The sequence below is a fragment of the Hibiscus syriacus genome, unplaced genomic scaffold (assembly GCF_006381635.1).
Source record: "Hibiscus syriacus cultivar Baekdansim isolate YM2019G1 unplaced genomic scaffold, ASM638163v2 tig00006992_pilon, whole genome shotgun sequence".
In the NCBI taxonomy this organism is placed as follows: domain Eukaryota; kingdom Viridiplantae; phylum Streptophyta; class Magnoliopsida; order Malvales; family Malvaceae; genus Hibiscus; species Hibiscus syriacus.
This window is the reverse complement of record NW_024062121.1, coordinates 59,898-82,135: the sequence shown is the minus strand read 5'-3', so window position 1 is coordinate 82,135 and position 22,238 is coordinate 59,898. Positions and strand designations below refer to the sequence as shown.

The following is a 22,238-nucleotide window of genomic DNA, read 5'->3' as shown; positions in this document are numbered from 1 at the left end:
AATATTCAACGTGATTATAATATACACTCACACACAGGGATGTATAGAGGGAAGTTGGTGAGGTAGAAAATTTTAAATTATCGATATATTTTAGATATTTTCTTTGTATTTTCTATTGATAATTTATTTTTACTTCTATATTTTTTTTTAAAAATTATCCCCTAGCATAAAATTATGTATACGTACTTATTCACACAATACTTGATAGATATCATAACCACAAACGCTTCCAAGTATTCTATGATTACATTGCTCCACTTGTTCCCTTATTGCTTACTCTAGTGGAGAGCATAAGTATTCTATGAGCTTAAAAAAAGTAGGGTTTTTGAACAATACTTGATAGGTATTATAACCACAAACACTTCCAAGTATTCTATGATTACATTGCTCCACTTGTTCCCTTATTGCTTAACTAGTGGACAGCATAAGTATTCCATGACCTTAATAAAAGTAAGGTTTTGAAAATTTGAGCTTAGTGTCCTTCGAAAAGGGTTGATTGTTGAAAACAATCATAGTTTTTGCTCAAATATTCCAACATGAAGATCCCATTAACAACTACCAGCAGCAAATCCAACCCTTCCGTTAGCATCGTCATAGACAACCTCGTACCCTTTCTGTTGAAAATTTCCTACGATCATCACATCGTCGTCTTCATGGTTTTTCGCAAACGCCAAACATGCTTGAGATATCTTGTTGATGTACAATATCCCTCTAGCATCAATAGGCATCTCAACACCTCCGTCAAAGTACAAGGTAATGGACGGCATTACGACAGTCGAATTCCCTCTGAAATCGTAGCATGTCCCCAGGTTTTCGAACGCTGGTGCCGTCGGATAATTGGTCATCTTCGCTACGAAAGATCGCCTGACTCTTGCATAGGCAGCCGGAGGGAGTCGGGTGATCAAAGATGCCGAATCGATGACGGTGCCAGAGGTTGAAAAAACCGACCTGTCGATGGATAATCTTTCACCACCTACGCCGATATCGACTATATCGAGACCATAATAGTTTGTGCCCTCAAATGATTTTGACATCGGAGTGAATTTGATCGAACTCGGAAGGTTTCCATCACCAAACTTCAAATATCCTGCTGATTCATCACTTGACGGTAAGCAATATGAGAAAACCTTGTGGTACTTGTTAGAAGTTTGGGAAACTATAGAAAACCATCCACGGCCGAGGCCTAACACCCCTGCTGCACCTCCACCGTTTGGGAAACGATTCTGTTGGCCGCAGCCGAATAAGAAACCTCGGAACACATCGGAAGATGTTAGGCTTATGGTTTCTCTAGCAAGAAAGCCAACTGAAAACGTAGTATTGCTGTATTCAACCCCATATATACATGTTGAAGAGGAAGAGCAACCTTTTTGTATACCTGCAATTAAAATATCGATTATGTCAATATAAAATCTCTACTTAAAGAATTCAAACTAAGCAACCATCATCGTTACCTTCGGAAGAAATTTGATTGCAGGTCGCCGACGGGCACCAAACGCTGGCATAAGATGAAGACTTCAATGGATTGAATATTGGTTCATTTTGATCATAACAATATCCAGAGCATGGCTGGCATTGAGTCCATGTTAATTGGCTAGCAGTGTCGAACACCAAGGAAAGCTTCGTATTAGACCTACCGAAGCCTATTCCTACTTGGTATTTGCCCGTGCCGATCGAGATTCCGGGGTTTTCTTGAAGTGACGTCTTCTCCAAGGAATTCGAGGAGAGCATCGAGTGGATCAAATCAGCTCGGGCTTGGTCTTGACGAAGTACTTCGGCATGAGAGGGAACAAGATTTGCTTTGTCTTGGCTCAGTCCCCAGCATGGACCATGCTTGTTCACTATTGGTATTGATGATCTTTCCTTCATACCTGTAATAGGTAAGCATAAATCAATAATACACTTTTACTTTTAAAATTTTACAAGTTTACCCCACGCTGTATATCTATATATATATCGAATCTATGGGAGATAAAAATCGAACCTTTGCGAGAGGATTTGCAAACAGTTGATGGCAACAGAGAAGTGGTTTGAAGAGTGTGAGTGTGAAGATTCATGGTTTCAATGGTTGCGGTTTCGGGTCGGAAGCCATAGGTGTTCTTGAAAGAGCAGAGAAGCAAGAGAATGAAGAAGAATGAGATTGCCATGGACTAGAAATTCAGCTTTTCCTATTGGTTCAGTTTGGAAGCAATTCGTACTTCTTTGTCACCTTTATATAGAACTTACAAACAACTATTTTTATTCGAACATTATATATAAACAGTCACATAATGGTGACTTTGGTTGGACGATTTGAGCAATTTCGAGCACATAATGTTTCCTGTTATGTTGCAATAAGCATGAAAAGTCATGGAGATTGGAGATTATCATTTAGTGGTGCCACTTCCATTTTTGTTGTTGTTATATTATTGTTTGTGGTGGGAAAATATGCCATTGCCCAGTTCATGTGATGACGTTGAGGTGATCCCAGTTCATTGAACCTAATTTTTTTCATTAGTCGTTGACCTTACCATACTAGCCTCTAATTGCACTGAGCCTCTTCGAGAGTTCTTCATTCGGTATGTAGAAGACTGATCGTATCCAGATTGCTATAGTTTGCCAAAAAGGCCTTCGTAGTTTGACGACTTTCGACAGAGTCAAATCTACCGTCACATGATCGAATTCATTTTATCGGCTAATCTACATGCAATCATGATGTTTTACGATTGACGCACACCCAAATATACTGAGAGTCATTATAAATCCTCTCAAACAAGATTGAGAAACGGGATGAAACTCAGATATAAAACATCATTTATATTTTTTTCTCTACTTTCTCATGAATTGGACAATAATAGGCAGTTAGCTGACATTAATCAAGGCTCTATCCAATGGTAAAAATAACCCAGTACGATTTATGAGTTTTTTATTTAGCTCAATAAGGGAAGTAGAAGTTTATTTTAGGATCTATAACATCTTCTTCGACAGTGACATGGAACTCGTCACCTCGAAGTGATGAGTTTTAATAAAAAATATTTTTTATTTAAACTTTTTATCTCGATGTGATAAATTTTAATTAAAAAATTATATTTTATTAGAACTCGTCAGCTCAATGTGATGAGTTCGAATAAAAATATTTTTTATTGAAATTTTTCACCTTGACATGATGAGTTCCATGAATACTGTAGAAAATGTCGTAATCCCAAAATAAACTTCTACCTACTCTATTTTTTCCAAATAATTTACCCATTTTCCTTATTGGGTCAAAATCCCCTATCCAATTTCATGGCCCAAACCTCTCAGACCGATGGTTAGTCCATGTAAAGTGAGGACCTATACAAGGCTCGAACTCAAAAAAATTCAAGAGCTCAATTGAAACTCGATTGAAGCTCGATTTTGAGCTCGAACTCACCTCATTGCAAACTGAATCACCTGGCCGTATACATGGATCTGCCTCTATTGAGTCCTTCGACTCGAAATGGTATTTATCAATACTCTTTTTTATATTCTTAGCTCGTGTTCTTTAATGTTAGAGTTGAATCATATGCATTTTCAACTCGGCGAAGCAAGTGTAGACTGAACATAATCGATTTCACCATGAATCATTCAGTTGGAAATAATTGTTTGCATATGTGTAATCGGGTTTAGGGTTTAGGGTCACAACAATTTAAAAAATTAGTTATTAAAATTTTTATAAATTAATTTCATTAATTTATCAAATTAACTCCTATCACATAATCGGATTTATGGTTTGGGGTTTATGGTTTTAAGTTTAGGGTTTAGGTTTTATGGTTTTAGGTATCGGATTTATAGTTTATAGTTTAAGGTTTAGGATTTAGTGCTTAGGTTTAGGGTTTAAGGTTTAAGATTTATAGTTTAGGTTTTAGGGTTAGGGTTCATTACAAATACATTAATTAATCGATTTGGTACCGATTTATGAGGTCAATACAAATAGTATCTTGATATTAAATGCTAAAATTAAAATTTGAGGGTAGTTGTATACTTGTATTATAGAATATTTAATATATTTTTAAAATTTTATAATTATCAATAATGCATTTTTAATAATGTAATTTTAAAAAATCTAAAATTATAATATAACATTTTAATATCAATAGGGATAAACCAATATTAAAAAATTAGACATATTTTCAATGGGATAATATATATATATATATATATATGGATGAATGGATATATTAATGGGTGGATGGATGATGCGGGTGATGGGTCAAAAAAATTTCATCCATATCCGACCCGACCCATCACCCGATCCATCCATCACCCGCCAATCATCCGTTTCACCGCGAGTTTTCATCCATTTATTCGAGGCGGGTGGATGGATAATCCACTCACCCGTGGATAATTGCCAACCCTAACCTCAAGCAACTCAAAGCCTGCCTTAAATCACAACATATCAGAATTCAAAGTATGGTTTTCAGGGCAATAAAAAAATCTGATCAGTAATCAACGGGGTTGATTTAAGTAGTAAGTGATTTGATATTATTTAAGCATGTCTCGAGTTTAAATTCTCGTGTATGTAGAAAATCTCTATTGGTAGAGCCATCCACAAAAATCAGGTGAACGACATGCGTATCAGTTCGTATTAGTCAGGGTAAAACCTTGAAACCAGGAGAACAAAAAAATCTGATTAATGACTACTTTTAGGTCTAAACTCAAGTTATTTTTCTAGACCAACCAAACTCAATTGTTTCAATGTGAACAAAAATCATCCATCAAGAAAAGTATCTAAAAAAATCATATACCAAGAAAATATTAAGAAAAATCATATACCAAGAAAATATTATTTACGATTGCACTCAAATTGTTATTTGGATGAGATTAATAAATTTATTTAAGATGTGAATTGAATTTCTTTTTTTTATCCACGTTTAAATTTAGTAATATTTAAATCGATCAAGTAGTTAATTTATTTTTAGAATATTAAATATTTTTTATTTTATAATGATATTTATATTTTATAATTAAGTTTTAATAGAAAATATTAATGAATTATTCAAACAAAGAGCACTTTCCCAAATCCAACATGCAGACAAAATGCTAAGTCAAACATTCTACAATCCCTCTTTTTGAATTAGTCCCCAAACTTTTTGAATATTCCAATTCCATTCCCAAGTTCATCCAAATATATAATTAGTTTCAACCGTAGTTTAACCTAAATTTTGTTTGTTTCAAACATACAATAATATAACTTGGCCTAGCAATTTTATTAACAAGGGATGTAATTAGTATATGCATATAGTTTGGAATGAAATTGGAATTTAAAAAATTTAGACTAATTTAGAATGAAGGTCATAATTGGGGACGGAATTGAAATGCTCAAAAGTTTAAGGATTAATTTAGAATGATAGTTATAGTTTAGGTAAGAAATTATAATATTTAAAATTTTAAGGATTAATTTAGAATGAATGTCATATTTCAAGGACATGTGATGCAATTAATTTTTTTTTATTTTTAACAAAAATGGACGCTAATTCCTTTAAAAAAACATTATGAATAAATAAAATTGAGATAGGATGTCAACCCGTAATAGATTTTTATAATATTCTATTTAGACCAGTCGTTCAATAAATTAAATATAAGTGATTATATATACTTGTAAAGTACATTAGATGCCATTAAACTATATTCAAATCATCGTTTGATCATTAAACTTAAAAAATCATAACATACTCATTAAATTTATTGAATTGTTACAAAACGGTCACTACGATTATAAAATTTTGATAAATCCAATAATTGTTTTATAATAATTTGATAAAATTTATTAAATTTAATGATAATTTTATAAGAAATGATCATCCAGTTCAGTTGGTAGAGCACAATGTTCTTAATCTTGAGGTCGTAGGATCGAGACCCATGGAAGGCATTTCATAATTTGGAGGTCTCCTACGGAAGCTGCTCTCAACCAGAAGTTGGGAGCAGCCTACTATCTTACCTCCCCTTACTTTATTACATATGGAAACAAGAGACATTCATTTAATGATAATTTTATAAGTTTTTAAAAAGTTAATAAATAAAAATAATTAGTTCAACATAAATCAGTAGAGAGATGGGGACATGGGGATTGGGGCCTCATGAGTCATGTCAATTAATTTTCATGCAAGATATTTTAACAAGTTGCTAATGTGCTAAAGTCTTTTTCATCACAAAGTCCACATACATCCCATCGCAGTACAATAATTGAACTTTTCTGGCAACTCGATAATAAAAGCGTTCACCCTACTTCTCTCTCTCTCCTCCATCTTTCCTCCATAGGCGGCCAAATAATTTTCTTCCCCTTGCTTTTGATTTCATTTCAAGGAAACTTCCAAATTTCTCAGTCTAAAATCCCTATGAAAACCTGATCTTTCAACCCATTTTTGCTCATTCAAATCAACCACAAGGAGCTCTTGAATTAATCATCCTCTCCCAGTATGCTCTTTCACCGACTCGTTTTTGCTTCAATATTCATAGTTTGTAGCCTTACAAGGTTTGCAAATGGAGCTACGCTTGGCAGAGATGAAGGTAACAGTCATGATATTTTACTGTTGAAAGAAGCTTAATTTGTTTGGGTTTTTTTTATAGTAAATTTCATTCATTTTTTATTATTATTTTGTAGTGGAAGCTTTGAGAAGCATTGGTAGGACATTGGTGAAGACAGATTGGAACTTTGATGATATTGATCCATGCAGTGGAGCCAGGGGTTGGATAGATCCACCATCATCTAGTTATGCTAATAATGTTACATGCGATTGCTCCTTCAACAATAGCAATACCTGCCACGTCACCCACATGTAAGCATCTCTCTCTCTCTCTCTCTCTGTTCATGGATTATGGCTTATAAGCAGGGAAGGAACTGGGAGCGGGTAGGGCAGTTGTTTTCCTAAAACTTTTAAAATCTCTTATATCTTAGTTTTTTATTTATACTTTCTATATATTGATAATTTATTTTCTCCACTTCTAAAAGTTTTATAAAATTCAGTATAGCATAAAAATGTGTGTTTGTCTATGCTTATGAGTACGGACAGAGTAGGGACAAGTATGATTTTATGTAAAAAATTAAGTGTGAATCTTTAGTAAGTACATTAAAAATTTAAGAACGTGAAATTACAAAATTAGATCATAAAAAAACTTGAATTTATAAGAATTTGAAACTTCAGGAGACATGACAGCCTAGTATCTCTCGATTCATCCTTGCTTATAAGCATTTACTCGAATTTATTAGCAGCAAGTTCGAGTTTAAATTTAAAGAAAAGAGCAACTGCAATTCTAGATTTAGTAGGCACGGGATGATATATACCATCAGAACGGATGCCTTTACGTATGCATGTGTTGTTTCCAATAAGCACTTATGTATCTCCGGTCCTCATCTCTACTATAGCACATCTTTATATATACTCTAAAGATGAAACAATAATTTATCTCCAGCGCTATCTCTACATTACCATCAACTCTACTTTATTCACAATATTTAATTATTATAATATTGATTTTACAAATATAAAATAAAACATACACATTTCTAAAAAATATCAAGATAAAAAACATAAATAAAACATTCATAAATAACATTTCGAAAATACAAATAAATAAGAAAATTACAATTAATAGTAATAATACGAAAAACATAAGTTACATAATTATTTATTTTAATTCTCCAAATTAAAATATTCATTCCACAAATATCAATTAGTATTTTTCGTAGAATAAAATTAGTGTGTTTATATATCTAATTTCAATGTATTTTTATCTATATTACAATTTAATTATAAAATAAAAACCAAAAAACATAATAAAAAAAAGATTTTTGTAGGCAGTTTTATTTTTCTCCAAAGTTGAGTTTGGAGCAGGGCTGGAGCACTCCAAAGTGGAGATATCTCCACATTATTGCAGCGTTGGAGATGACCTTAGGCTAATTGCTTTTCTAGATGTCTTATTTTAGGTTTAGGAAAATAAAAATGCTTAATATTTTAGGTTAATTACTATTTCCATTTTGTTTCAAGATTTACATTTACTGTACGTAAAAAACCAATGTTTTTACCTAAATCAATGTTGATTTATTATATAAAAAAAGTATCATAAAAACTAATGCATTATTCATTAAAAAAACCATATAAATTAAACGTGATGAAATGCATGGGGAGATCCTTGACTTTAATTCTGAATCGTGAAATAAGGAATTCAAAACTTACTTTTTGAATAAAAAAATATTATTAATATAAACTAATTGAGGAATTTCTTGCCATTGACAAATTGAAAATTTATGTTTTAAATATGAAAAAAGTTTGTTTTTATTATTTTAAAATAATATAAAAATTGGTCAGTATATATTTATTAATATTTTACCGTTAGAGGAGGTGTGGGAATATATGAATAATTTTTGTGGAAATTTTCAATCAAAGATTTGTCTTTGTTCAAAGTTTCCTTCGTTGAACTGTTCTGACGGCTATAAAACTTGTTTGTTTGACAATTATTAATTAATTTTTAGATAAAAAAACAAATATGATAATTAATAAAAGAGTAAATACATATTTAGTCGTCCATCTGTTCTTGTGATTCAGTTTGGTCATTCATCTATCCTTTTCCAAAATCATACTGAGGTTGCATTTTTGTTCCGTTTTAATCATTTGCATTAAAAATGCATAGAATTACTGATATGTCAACCTTTTTATTTTTCAATAAAAAATGTTATTATTTTATGTTGACACGTCTGCATCGACGTTGATTTTTTAACGGTAAATGATTAAAATAGAACTAAACACGTAATATTAGGTACGGTTTTGAAAGAAATAATAATTAGTGACCAAAATGAAATCATGATAATAAGTGGGTGATTAAAAATATAATTTACCCTTAATAAAAACTATATAATAGTAATTGTAAATTGAACTTTGACATCAATCTCTTATCCGAAATTAAATTGTGGGCCGGTGGTGTCACGAGTCTAACAGCAAGTGGTAACGTAGTACATCGAATAAATTAAACAGCCCACCAACAACTGTTGACTTGACCTGTCTAGTCAATGGAAGCGATGGCCGACATGCATGTACCAAGTCGTTCCAACCTTTTATTCTTTTGATTACGGATATGAGTATTTGTTTTAAAGATTTTTAATTATATTATAACGAGCGTTTAAATATCTTATATTCTTTGAATCTTAAATTCGAGACATCTTAGAATAACAATCATTTCTTTAATAATTTTTATCGACTTTTGAAAATTATACTTCGTATATAGTTTAAAATTAGGGGCACTGATAATATTTTCTAGGGTAAGGTGCACATGACCTTGATAATTAAAAGTTACTTGAGTTTTTTATTATTAAAAAAATATAAAATGATCACTCAATTATTTATATGTTCTAAACTCGTCTTTTGACGTTAAAAAATTGACTTAGTGACTGGGATATGATAAAGTTGATCCTAAAATCATTTGAGTTGTATTTTCTTGATTAACTCTCCATTTACACTATGTCGTCGAATTAATGCTTGAAACATAAGAGTAGTCAAGAATTCAACAAAATAACACCATACAATTAGGGACTATTTTGTAACTTTTAATAGTTGAGAATTCAACAATGCAACGACCTATAGACATATGACCATTTGTATACTTCACCCTATTTTATTAAAAAAACCATGAGTAAATAATATTTTTCATTTTTTTAATAAAGTATAATACTTCTTTAGTTTTTGGCAAAAAGGCATTAGATGTCCTATACTTTTGAAAAAAATCAATGTGGTCATCGTATTATTTTCTCTCTCTCAATGTGGTCCTCAAACTCATAAAACAAACTCAATGTTGCCCTTTAACCAACATTTTTCGTCGTTTGACCATTATAGTGCTGACGTGACAAGTCACAAAGTTGTTGTGGTGGTCTACGGTACTAACATGACAATCTATCTGTCATGTTTGAGTCACCAATTTAACTCATCTGTCATGTTATCCTCCACATTATCAACCAACACCGTAACTGTCAACGACGAAAAACTTTGGTCAAAGAGTCATATTAGACTTATTTTTTGAGTTGAGGCCACGTTGAGAGAGAAAAAATAAGATGAGGGTCACATTGATTTTTTAAAGAAAGTACAGAGACCTCTAATACCTTATTGCCTTTAGTTTTTAACTAATGTCTATAAGCACTTATTAACTGAACCCAAAAAAATATAATAAGTTATATATATACATGTAACTAATGCATTATACAATTTCAAGCAAGGTTAAAAAAACCCCTTATTGAGGTCAAGTTAGTGTCACTTTTTACTGATTTTTTGAACTTAACTTTGTTTTGTATCAGACTGCTCAAGACACAAAATCTCTCAGGTACCCTCCCAACAAACTTGGACAGTCTCCCTTTCCTGCAAGAAATGTATGGACCTCGTTTTCAAACTTCTTTTTCTTTCATGATATATATATGCATATACTATTATATATATAGCTTAATTTTGCATCAACTAATTAACTATTTTTACAGTGACCTAACTCGCAACTATCTTAGTGGCAACATTCCTCCTCAATGGGGCTCTGCTTCCAGACTCGTCAACATGTATGTTTCTTTCCTGCTTCTCTATGTTTATGTCTTTACGGGTTATATACATATATATATATATATATATATATTGTTGCTAAATGGAAAAATGTTTTGTGATTCAGTTCCCTTCTTGGAAATCGATTAACTGGTGAAATCCCAGAAGAGCTAGCAAACCTCAGCAATCTTACCAGTTTGTGAGTTGGATTACACCAGTTTCTACATAAATATATCCTCAATTCATGTCATGGAAAATTGTTATAAGATTTTTTTCTTTTCTTTTATGAATGTATATTGGATAATTAATTTTATTAATTGGAAAACTTTGTAGAGTTCTTGAGGTCAATGGACTTTGGGGAAATTTGCCTCGGGCATTGGGGAATCTATCCAAACTTGAGAGATTGTAAGACAGATCCTTTTCTTTTTAATGTATATATTTATCACTCTTCACTGTTGATTTGAATCATTTCCATCCTCAGATTCCTGATGATTTAGGGGAAATGATGATCATTCTTATCGTTTAATATCTGTTTACTGGTTTTTACAGGCATCTTAGTTCCAACAATTTTACTGGAGGAATACCTGATGCATATGCTAGGCTGACTTCGTTGAAGGAGTTGTAAGCAATTCTAATGTTCTTCTCCACTCACTTAATTATTAGATATCGAATATTAATGTTTTGTTTTGCAACAGTCGTATCAGTGACAACAACTTCACGGGACGGATTCCCGAGTTCATGTTCCGGAGCTGGAGAAATCTTACACTGATGTGAGACTTTAATCAACATTGTTGGATTTGATTTTAGTCTTTATATTTCATTGGAGATGCTTTGTTTAATCAATCAAATGATTCCACCTTCTGTATGATGACAGATACATGGAGGGAAGTGGCTTGAGTGGACCAATTCCATCCATTAATACTACTCTGGAAAACTTAAAATACATGTAAGCCTCAATTGCTGTAGATTAGTGACTTGAACGTAGCTGAAGCGGCTTTTCCTCGTTTATGATTGTATCTGATATTGGTTCACAGAATAATTAGTGACTTGAACGGAGCTGAAGCGGCTTTTCCACGACTCGATGCCGATCTGCCTAGTTTGGATAGAGTGTAAGCATATCTGTTCAGCAAGGGAATGATATAGTATACTGATGAACTCCAAATTTGATGCAATATGTTTTTGATTGAATTATAGGATGTTGAGGAGCTGCAATCTCATTGAAGAGATACCTGCTTTTCTTGGGAGATTCACAACGATAAAGATCTTGTAAGTGTCGGGCTTTCTTTTCGAGCTGTCCGGATTTAGTCTAGTTTGTTTGTTTGTTCATGCAGTGTCACCTTTAAAACGTAACGTCCGACGTGTTAGTGATTCGAATCTCGACATTTCTAACTTGTCTTGGAACATAATGTTCTTGCAGAGATCTCAGCTTTAACAGACTCAGTGGAGAAATCCCAGATCTTTCTGGTCTTAATTTGGATACATTGTAAGGACATGTAATTTTTTTTTTCATATGTTCATATTTACTGAAAATCTAATGATTTCTTCTACTAGGTACTTAAATGGAAACAATTTTACTGGAGCAGTCCCTCGTTGGATACTGCAAACAAGAGAAGAAATGTATGATTCTATTCTTAGTTAATGTTGAATTACATGAATATAGCCATTAAACGAAAATCATATTCTGAAGTAATCTATTTGCAGGGATGTTTCATATAACAACTTCACTAGCACGGGTGGTGTAACAGACTGCGGAAGTCCAACCCTGTACGACATCTTTCGAGTCGAATTGTTGTTTAATTATGTGTTCGGATCTTTATTCAAATATCTATCGATTTTAAACGATTTCTGCTCCGTTTTCGATCTGTAGGAACCTTTTTTCAAGCATTCCAAGGACCAATAACTCGTAAGTACTGTTTTTCAAGCATGAATCGTTGTCTGTGTTTGCAATGGCTAATTTGTGTTTTTCTGGGGCATATGATTGTTTTGCCAGAGGGATCGTTCCATGTTTGAGTAACCAGATTAACTGCACAGAACGTAAGTGGAAATATCATGTACTTCATCTGTGTTCATCTCGATTCATATTCGATGTACTAATCGATGTGCAAATGCATATGCTGTTTTCCTCAGCTTTGCATTCTGTTTATATAAACTGTGGAGGAAGACCAAAAAGCATTAACGGAACCAATTATGAAGGTGATGTTGGTCAAGCCGGACCTTCGACATTCTTACGGTCGGATTCCAACTGGGCACTTAGTAGCACCGGAGTTTTTCTAAATGATGATCGGAACAACGACATCTTAACAATTGGTAATGCCGATGGTGAACTCCACGAAAATGCAAGGCTCTCGCCTAGCTCTTTGACATACTATGCATTCTGTCTCGCCAATGCAAGTTACACAGTAAACCTCCATTTTGCCGAGATTCAGTTCACTAATCAAAATTATAGCAGCTTAGGGAGGAGGGTGTTTGACGTTTACATTCAGGTACTTTCAGTGTAATTTTTGTTAGACTATTTGGGTTACAGTATACCTGAATATACGCCAAACACGATGTTGGATACCGATATGTATTGAACACAACATGTGCTTGCATGGAAAGGGTTAAATGGAATAGATAATAATTGCAGGGACAGCGGGTGCTTAAGGATTTCAATATTGAAGAAGCAGCAGGAGGGGCAGGCATACAAGTAGTAAGGCCTTTTGCTGTAAATGTAACAGATGGCACTTTGGAGATCCACCTCCGATGGGCCGGAAAAGGGACGACTTCTATTCCCGGGAGAGGCGTTTACGGTCCCCTTATCTCTGCAATATCCATTTTCGATCCTGGTAGGTGGTCGTATGTTAAAATCTGTACCTTATGTCGTCTCGTATAAGTTGTTTTACTAATCTTTGTGACCGACTTATTTACAATGTTGTTGAACCAGCTTATACACCTGCAATGCCTCGAGCAGAAAGCGACGGCGGTGGTATTGCGGTAGCTGCGGTGGTTGGTATAGTGGCCGGAGGGGTGTTTGCTGCTTTGCTGTTGGTGGGCATCCTTTGGTGGAAGGGCTGTTTAAGACGGGAGAGAACATTAGAACAAGGTATTTTGACAGATAAAAAATAATTATATTCTGTTACATAGAACAAAAAAATCATTATAAATGTTTCTTATTTGGCTCAACCTTCTTCCACAGATCTAAAAGGTGTAGATTTGCAGACAAGTTCCTTTAGCTTAAGGCAAATTAAAGCTGCTACAAATGATTTTCACGTTTCGAACAAAATTGGAGAAGGCGGTTTCGGTCCCGTTTACAAGGTACCACGTCCAACACAATATTTCTGCAGGTACATTGTTCTTGATTTTGAACCTGGACATCATGTGTTTTTTCATTTTAAATGCAGGGCACTCTACAGGACGGCACGGTAATCGCTGTTAAGCAGCTATCGGCTCGATCCAAGCAAGGGAATCGTGAGTTCGTGACCGAGATTGGCATGATTTCGGCTCTACAACACCCTCATCTTGTAAGGTTGTATGGATGTTGCATAGAAGGAAATCAATTGATGCTTATATATGAGTACCTGGAGAACAACAGCCTTGCACGAGCATTATTCGGTACAAATCTCAACCGATGATATCGTTTTTCAAAGCTAAAATGATCAGTTCTAACATGAATGACAAGTATGTCAATATATATATTTATATGTATGTATCTGAGCTTCTCTGTATGTTGGTAATGTAAAGGGCAATCGGAATTTCAGTTGAAATTAGACTGGACAACAAGACGAAAGATCTGCATCGGTATAGCAAGAGGATTAGCTTATCTCCATGAAGAATCAAGGTTGAAGATTGTTCATAGAGACATCAAGGCCACCAATGTGTTGCTTGACAAGAATCTAAACCCGAAAATATCTGACTTCGGTTTGGCCAAGCTTGATGAAGAAGATAACACCCACATTAGCACCCGAATCGCCGGAACTTAGTAAGTCTCTTTTCAGATTTGTTCTCGATGTATGCGTCGATGTTAGTTTATAAAAGTGGCTCATACAAAATTTTCAGTGGCTATATGGCTCCGGAATATGCAATGCATGGTCACTTGACAGAAAAAGCAGATGTATACAGCTTTGGGATTGTGGCTCTCGAAATTGTTAGTGGCAGATGCAACACTAGAACCCGTCCGAAGGAAGAACCGTTCATTCTCCTCGAATGGGTAAACAAAGTTCTCGTATCCATATCCGAATATGTATCGAACGTCAAACACATATGCGACAAGTCGAATAGTTATGAAATCAATCTGAATATTGGCAATGAAATTGTTTGTTTTCTATAGGCACATGTTTTGAAGGAGCAAGGGAAGTTGTTGGACTTAGTTGACCCTCGGATTGGCTCGGATTGCAACATAGATGAAGTGATGGCGATGATCGGTGTCGCTCTTTTGTGCACAAATCCAACTGCGTCGGCTAGGCCTTTGATGTCTTCCGTGGTGAGCATGCTCGAAGGCAAGGCGTCGGTCGAGGAATTCTTGATTGATTCGAGCATTACTTCAAGTCGTCAAATGGATACCGAAGCTATGAAGAAGTTGTACCGGAAACTCGAAGAAGACGACACGGATATTAGCCAAACGAAGAGCATGTTAGGTGATGGACCATGGACTGGTTCTTCTACATCTGCTGCTGATCTCTATCCAGTCAGTTTGAATTCTGGGTACTGGCAGAATCGAGATTCGACAAATTAGAAACAACTTGTGAATGATCTGCTGCTGGAATAAGTTCATTAGGAACAATGCACTTTTTTCTTGCCTAGTTCTTTTTTCCCAGGAAAATCCGCTGTATTTTGAACCAGAGGCTCAAGCAGCCTATTTGATTCATTCAACTGCGTTCATAATGTGTCATCCAATAGTTTTGAAGTTCGAATATCATATTCGTAGTAGCTACTTCTCTTACATTTGTTCGTGTTCGTGCTAATAGGTGTTTAATTGTAATCAGAGATGGATATTTCATTCGAACATGACAGGTTTCGACCCGATCAGGTCGGTTTTTCATTGTTAAAAAAGGTTCGAAACAATTACGTCATTTTTTTTTGAAAGGCGAAGTCAGATCGGGTTTGAGTTGACAGTGAAAAAAATCCAACCCACGTAATACTATAATTATCTTTATATATTTAAGAATAATTACAATAATTTTATTTTATATTTTTTCTTTTAATCAACTTATTTTACCTAATAAAAATAAATTATATACCAACAACCAGTTGATCTAGTGTGATGAGATATTAGATCTCTTAAGTAAGGTCAGGGATTCGAACACTACACTGACATTTACAAATGTACTAAATTGGGTTGGGAGGATAAACTACACATAGTACCTCAACCTATTACTTTATTATGTTTTGGTTACTTAACAATTATTTTTTTAAATTATACTTAACTTTACGTTTTAGTATCATTTTGGTCACCCTCCAATAAAAAATATTCATAGAACTACTGACATGACATTTTTAAAAAAAGGTTTTAATGATTCCGTTTTATTATCTTATGGTGACACGTTAATATTACTGCTAATTTTTTGAAGGTGAGTGACCAAAATGTAACACTAGGTATGATTTTGAAATAAAAACTAGTTAGGTGAGGAAAATGGAACAAAAGTGGTAGTTGGGATACTAAACATGTAGTTTACCCTAAAACAAATTAAATGCGAACTGTACTTGACTCGACGGAGACGGAGCTCCATGACCCGAACATCACCTTCTATTTTTCATTTCTTCTCCGTTACTCAAAAAACAGCTCATAAAAATGGCATGGTCAAACACTCTGCTTCAGTTTCACATCAAATCCCCTTCGGTTCCTTCTCTCCCATTCCCCCATTCCCTCCCCAAAAGATCCCCAATCCTTCTCAACCCTAACCCTACAAATCCCAACCCCAAACCCCCCAAAATGCAATTCCTTCACAGGATCAACGCCGTCCCGGTCCAAGGCGTACTATCACGGGCCATCGACACCATCCAATCGTCTCCTCCCACGTGGCAATCCGCAATCCTAAGTAATCTCGTGATCTTCGTCGTCGGGACCCCACTTCTAGTGGCGGGCCTTTCTCTCTCCGGAATCTGTGCTGCTTTCTTGCTTGGGACTCTCACTTGGCGCGCTTTTGGCTCCCCTGGGTTCCTCCTCGTTGCTTCTTACTTCGTTATAGTGAGTTACTGAAGATGTCTCATGAAGATTTGTGTGAATTGTGGGATTTAAGTTAAATTTTGGATATTGGGTTTTGATTTTGGATAAAAGTTTTATGCTTTGGGGAATTAGCTTTCATTGTTTAAGCAGTTTATGTCGAAATGTTACGTTTTAATCAGTTAGCTATTCAAGTTTGATTAGTTTTATTTAGAGAAATTTTTTGTACTAGGGGAAATAAGGTCAATTTTGAAATGATATGTTGTTTTACTTTATTTCTCCCTTCGTTTCGTTCTAATTGTGGCTTGTTTTAGTTGCAATATGAAAACCTTGAATTAGTTCCTGCCTCCCTATTCTGATTCTCCCTTGCCCGTTTCATGTTGAATTAGATTATGACTTTGTAAGTAAATCATGTTTGTATTTGTCAGGGAACAGCTGTGACAAAAGTGAAAATGGCTCAAAAGGAGGCACAAGGGGTTGCCGAGAAGAGGAAAGGAAGAAGGGGACCTGGGAGTGTATTTGGGTCCAGTGCTGCTGGTTGTGTATGTGCTTTTCTCGCAATATATGGAGTTGGCGGGGAGGCATTTACACGACTTTGGCGACTTGGTTTTGTTGCCAGTTTCTGTACTAAGTTGAGTGATACTGTCTCAAGTGAGATTGGGAAAGCATATGGCAAGACAACGTAAGTAAAGCATCTCTTTTTGTCAAGGTGTAGGCTTTTTAAATTAATGTTATTAATACTTCTAATAGTTCACTCTAAAGAAATGATATTTGAATCAAGTGGAATTAAAATCCCTTATGGTCTATACTCTATAATTGAATGCTATTATTTTCATTTATGCTATGCTGGTAATAAAAGTGTGTGATGTTCCAAAACGAACAGGTATCTGGTCACAGACTTTCGAATTGTTCCTAGGGGAACAGAAGGAGCTGTCAGTCTTGAAGGAACAGTTGCTGGACTTCTAGCATCTGTACTACTTGCATCTATCGGTTGTCTTCTGGGTGAGGTAGTACTGGCTATTTACTACTATGAATAATTTATTACGTTATTCAAGGACGCCTTTTTCTTTTAAATTACGAGTTACAAGCAGCGTTTAATGATCATTACTAGATGTTTTCACCTCGGAAAAACGTTGGAAAGTTATTGCTTTCCTGTAACAAAAGACTGGTTGGTAGTGATGCTGAGAACAATACTGGTGGGACGGTGTCATGGTGGAATTATTTTATGGATATAATTGGTTGAATGTGTATTTTAGATGGTCAAAGATTTTCTGTGGGAACTCTTAGCAAAATAGCAGATCTTGATATATTGATAAATGGGATTTGACATTTTAGTTTAGGTTTGTACTTGGTTCCTTTTTAGCACTATTTTTCCAGGAGCTTAAATTTCGATTAATGTTCTGGTATTACAATTTCATGAAATGGATAGTGTTTCGTTGGATGTGAGTGGATGAGATTGTCACTCTAGCATAAGTGAATCCTTAGGAAGGGTTTCCCAAATGCTTGTACGAATCCTTGATATTGTTCTTATTATTCATAATGTTGTCGATGCCGCAACCTTGATACACTTTTAAATTGAGAAATGACATATTGCTTCTTGACAATGATGATTATTTGAATTATATAAATGTTCTAAGCCACTTCTTTCTCTTTCCTTTTTCTGCTTGCTAGTAGATCAGTGTACCTGAGGTGCTGATATGCGTAATAGCTTCTCAAATTGCTAATCTTGGTGAGAGTATAATCGGTGCTTCATTCCAAGGGAAAGAAGGATTTCATTGGGTAAGAAATCGTTTGAATAATAAGATGGTTTCCGTCATCCTGTTCTCTAACTGTTTGAAAAATTTATTGCCCGTGCGTCTTGTAGATGTTAGTGTTAGGAAGGAATTGCCTATGTGGCATATCGAGGAGATGATTGCTTGTATGTCTTTTTGTTGGAGTCTAGTGATGTTTGGATCAGGCAGCACTGCAGAAAGTTGCAGTGAGCAAGAATCATATACCCTTTTTTTGGATGATCAAATAGTAAATTTAGTGACATCAACCTGTTATTGAGCTGCCTCGTAAAGATGAACTTTTTTGTTAATTTTCTGTTGGATGAAAATGTTTTGTTATCCATGTAGTGGCCTGTTATGATACTCTGTCTCTTTATTTTGCTTGAAGTGTCTGGATACGTGGAAAAACCTTATAAAAATGAAAACATCCGTGTCAGATATATACCCCGTACCGGATGCCCTCTCTCGAGTTTGAGTAAAATAGCTGCACTGGCCATATATAAACCTGTCTTAAGTTCCATGTTCCAAGTATCTTTCGTTTGCTTATCATTGTAAAGCTGAAACACTGATTCTTTGACGGCCTTTCTTCTTACAGCTGAACAATGATGCCGTTAATGTCATCAACATATCCATAGGCTGCATTTTGGCAGTCTTAATGCAACAAATCCTCCAGAACTGGCAAATGTAAGTTCATCCCGATCGTCGCTTCCGCGATCTCAGGTAACATGAAAGAATTCGAGAAGGGGAAAGAAAGCCTTCAATATCATGCAAGAGAGGGACACAAACTGCAATTATAGGAATTATTTTGGCTAACCTTCAAAGATTGTCAATGATGTGGAGCGACACTACCACAACCAAATTGTATTAGAAAAATTCTGAAGGCTTATATATTTTGCAGTTGTGGTTTAGGGTAATCTAATTGTTTTCCTTCCTCCATTTCCATAACCAAAAACATTGGATTTTCTTCTTCTTCTTTTCCTTATCAATGGAAATGGTGATTAAAATCTTAATTTTTTTCAGGTTTGATAATGTACGTTTATATCATTGTTGAGTTGATATTATTCTCATAATAGCAAATAGTTTTAAAATTAACAAATTATTTAAAAAAATAAATTCATAAAAAATCAATTATCTTGTTCAAAAATAAAATATTTTGATCAAAAAATAGAAATGCTAAAACTAAATTTAACTGAAAATTTAAAATTAAATTATTATAAAATAAAAATTTTGATAGTTAATTTTTTTTATATCCATTAATTAAGGTATTAACAAATTGTTAATTAAAATGTGTGACTTTGAAAATTAATGGTAAAATATCTTATAATTACATTTAAAAATAAGGGTAACGTATATAAATAGTATCCGATTTTTTATGACGTTTAGGTAACCCAATTTTTAAAATTTGTCATTGAATTTTAATTCTTCTTAGTTTTTTTCTTTCTTTTCTGAAGTGAACCCCACCCTAAAACTCTTGCTAGCCATTGATCGTTTTCATCACACCCCACCGTTTCCTCTTCTCCTACCAAGTTGTTTTTTTTTACTCTTGTTGTTATGGTCGAACCCATCTCCATCTCCGGTAACTCACCTTTAGGTCCGGCAACTTACCTGCTTCGGGGCCCGCGAAAGCAATAGCGACTATCACGGTGGAGGAGTCGGACATTGAAGCCATGCAGCTCTTGCTCTTGACGTCGCTGGCGGAAAAGGACAGGGAAGACAAATGGAGCGGCGATGAAGAAGACGATGAAGGCGAAGGCTGAGTTACCATTGGAGCTTTAAAATTTTACTTTTCCCCTATTTCATTCTTGACGTAAAGGTGGGTTACCGGACGTATGTTACCTTTTTCCCTCTCTTTCATTCAACATGTCTTTCTTCTTCTTCTTCCTTTGTTTAGAAAGGGATTTTCTTGGCACTAATTTCACTTAAATTCCCATTTTCTCTGGTTTTTAGCTTTATGGGAATACCCTTTTCTTTGATCATTCTCCTTCGGTGTTTTGTTGGGTTATGGGGTGCTTACAGTGAGGTGAAAGCTTTTGTTTCTAAGAAAAAAAGAAAAAAACTTGGGGGTGTTCATAAAATTGATCTGAACCATACAGTGAATGAGGTGGAGAAGTCGACTGCAATTTGCGATGGGGAATGACAAAGTGAACTGTTTTTCCTTTTCATCATCTTCTTCAAGTTCTTCAAACTTAGCATCACCACCATGTCCATGTTCATCCTCTTCCATTTACTTGGAGCTCTAGCATGCTTGTGCTGACCCCCTCAGTTTCACTTCCCAAAAACAGAAATCTTGTTGTTTACTTCCCTCAAGGTCACTTGGAACAAGTGGCCTCTGTTCCTCGTTCGGAAATGTTCACCTTTGATCTTCCCCCTCAAATCTTCTGCAAAGTGGTGGATGTCCAGCTTCTTGTAAGCACTAAATTGTCTTTGCATTAGCCATTAGCTTCCCCTCAAATCTTCAGTTTTCATGATGTATTAGAAAAATGAATATATGATACGTATCTTTTATTTTACTCATTTATGTTTTTAATTTTATAAAAAATATATAAATTCTATGAATTAAAATTTTATAAATAAAAATATATAAATTAGAAATAATAAAAAACAATTTTTATTTAAATAATTTTATTTTAATATTAAGAATTACATTTACTAAAAAAAATCTCACAAGGATAATTTGATAGAATATGCATTCTAGTAATCTTATATTCCTTCAACCAAACACTATACTCTTCCATTCCTGTAGGGGTGAGCGTTGAGTCGAGTCAAGTTAGGTCAAAAATATTTTTAGTTATAATAAGTTGATGAGTCCTATTGTATAACTCGGATATGAATTGAAATTTTTTCGAGTCGAGTCGGTTTTATAACATTCGAGTCCAGTCGAATTAAGTCAAAATTTTGAGTTTCTATTTAAATTTAATTGTAAATAATTATAATATTATGAAATTATTTAATTCTAATTTAAATGATATTTTATAATCATATACAATACATATGTATATTTTTTGTATTTTTTTTCATATGTGATTTACATATACCATATAAAGTTGAGGGACTCAACTCAAACTTCGACTTAAACTTGAAAATCAATCTACTAATTATTAAAAATTTCGAGTTATTCGAATTTGAATTTGAAATTTTTTGAGTCAAGTTGAGTTTATGAAATTACAATTCGAACTCAATTTGAGTCGAGTTTTTTTCGAATAGAGTAAAAAATCGGTTTTTCGAGTCAAGTCGAGTTTTGTTCACCCGTACATTCATATCAAGCAAACCGAAAAAAGTAATATAACATTCCCAGTAATGTGTCAAGTAATACAACATTCCGGTAATCTTATTCCGAAAAGTAATCTTATATTTCATGAACCAAACTATATACAGTTCATATGTAAACTACTAAACTATATATTTATGTAAACTACTAAACTATATATATATTATATAGTTTACATAGTTTATATAGTTTTAGGCACGAATTTACCCCCTAAACTCTCTAAGTTTCCTATTTAAAGGTTTCCCAATTAGTTATTAAGTATTATTTGATCTTAGGGGTCATGAAGAAGGCTTTAATACATGCTAAAAGCATAAAGTATACAATCTACCATGAAAATCTACTTAACATGCTCATACTCAACTTTCTGGGTATCTTACATTTCTAATGACCCAGTAAGGGTATGAAAGAGTTGTGAGTGTGTTAACTGACCTCCTTGATTGCTAAAGCTTCTCTCAAATCAACTAGAAATCACCTTCTTCTTATCTTTTGCTTTAAAATTTTCTTCTACCTCTTTAACTAAACCAATCAAGGAAATGGATTAATACTCAATTAGAGGT

The 22,238-nt window shown here is 34.2% G+C and overlaps 3 protein-coding genes across 3 annotated transcripts; 2 read left to right on the top strand and 1 right to left on the bottom strand.

Moving 5' to 3' along the window:
* Positions 1-447: 447 nt before the first annotated feature.
* LOC120201121 (aspartyl protease family protein At5g10770-like) lies at positions 448-2,144 on the bottom strand. The gene is made up of 3 exons (XM_039201789.1): positions 1,982-2,144; positions 1,452-1,868; positions 448-1,375 (listed from the first exon to the last, which is right to left on the bottom strand). Exons 1-3 carry the CDS (start codon positions 2,142-2,144, stop codon positions 549-551), a joined length of 1,407 nt encoding a protein of 468 aa, XP_039057720.1. The 3' UTR covers positions 448-548.
* A 4,085-nt stretch (positions 2,145-6,229) lies between these two features.
* On the top strand, positions 6,230-15,407 carry LOC120201131 (probable leucine-rich repeat receptor-like serine/threonine-protein kinase At3g14840). Its single transcript, XM_039201796.1, has 24 exons — positions 6,230-6,504; positions 6,599-6,773; positions 10,277-10,348; positions 10,454-10,525; positions 10,633-10,704; positions 10,839-10,910; positions 11,055-11,126; positions 11,201-11,275; positions 11,380-11,451; positions 11,540-11,614; positions 11,700-11,771; positions 11,923-11,988; positions 12,057-12,122; positions 12,207-12,269; positions 12,373-12,408; positions 12,496-12,539; positions 12,633-12,988; positions 13,132-13,330; positions 13,429-13,587; positions 13,681-13,799; positions 13,886-14,096; positions 14,226-14,463; positions 14,541-14,691; positions 14,812-15,407. The coding sequence occupies exons 1-24, from the start codon at positions 6,414-6,416 to the stop codon at positions 15,214-15,216; spliced, it is 3,033 nt and encodes a 1,010-aa protein (XP_039057727.1). The 5' UTR covers positions 6,230-6,413; the 3' UTR covers positions 15,217-15,407.
* Positions 15,408-16,243: 836 nt separating this feature from the next.
* Positions 16,244-19,297, top strand: LOC120201132 (protein VTE6, chloroplastic-like). The gene is made up of 5 exons (XM_039201797.1): positions 16,244-16,668; positions 17,073-17,326; positions 17,528-17,651; positions 18,319-18,423; positions 19,009-19,297. The coding sequence occupies exons 1-5, from the start codon at positions 16,273-16,275 to the stop codon at positions 19,099-19,101; spliced, it is 972 nt and encodes a 323-aa protein (XP_039057728.1). The 5' UTR covers positions 16,244-16,272; the 3' UTR covers positions 19,102-19,297.
* The last annotated feature ends 2,941 nt before the right edge of the window (positions 19,298-22,238 follow it).

What these genes read in the sequence shown, in the direction of transcription:
- LOC120201121 (XM_039201789.1), bottom strand. Translation starts at nt 2,144, where the DNA reads ATGGCAATCTCATTCTTCTTCATTCTCTTGCTTCTCTGCTCTTTCAAG. An exon ending in TTGCAAATCCTCTCGCAAAG is followed by an intron (nt 1,869 to 1,981) that starts GTTCGATTTTTA and finishes TACCTATTACAG; the next exon opens with GTATGAAGGAAAGATCATCA. An exon ending in CAATCAAATTTCTTCCGAAG is followed by an intron (nt 1,376 to 1,451) that starts GTAACGATGATG and finishes TTTTAATTGCAG; the next exon opens with GTATACAAAAAGGTTGCTCT.
- LOC120201131 (XM_039201796.1), top strand. Translation starts at nt 6,414, where the DNA reads ATGCTCTTTCACCGACTCGTTTTTGCTTCAATATTCATAGTTTGTAGC. An exon ending in CTATCCAAACTTGAGAGATT is followed by an intron (nt 10,911 to 11,054) that starts GTAAGACAGATC and finishes TGGTTTTTACAG; the next exon opens with GCATCTTAGTTCCAACAATT. An exon ending in AATATCCATTTTCGATCCTG is followed by an intron (nt 13,331 to 13,428) that starts GTAGGTGGTCGT and finishes TTGTTGAACCAG; the next exon opens with CTTATACACCTGCAATGCCT.
- LOC120201132 (XM_039201797.1), top strand. Translation starts at nt 16,273, where the DNA reads ATGGCATGGTCAAACACTCTGCTTCAGTTTCACATCAAATCCCCTTCG. An exon ending in AAAGCATATGGCAAGACAAC is followed by an intron (nt 17,327 to 17,527) that starts GTAAGTAAAGCA and finishes CAAAACGAACAG; the next exon opens with GTATCTGGTCACAGACTTTC. An exon ending in GGAAAGAAGGATTTCATTGG is followed by an intron (nt 18,424 to 19,008) that starts GTAAGAAATCGT and finishes TTCTTCTTACAG; the next exon opens with CTGAACAATGATGCCGTTAA.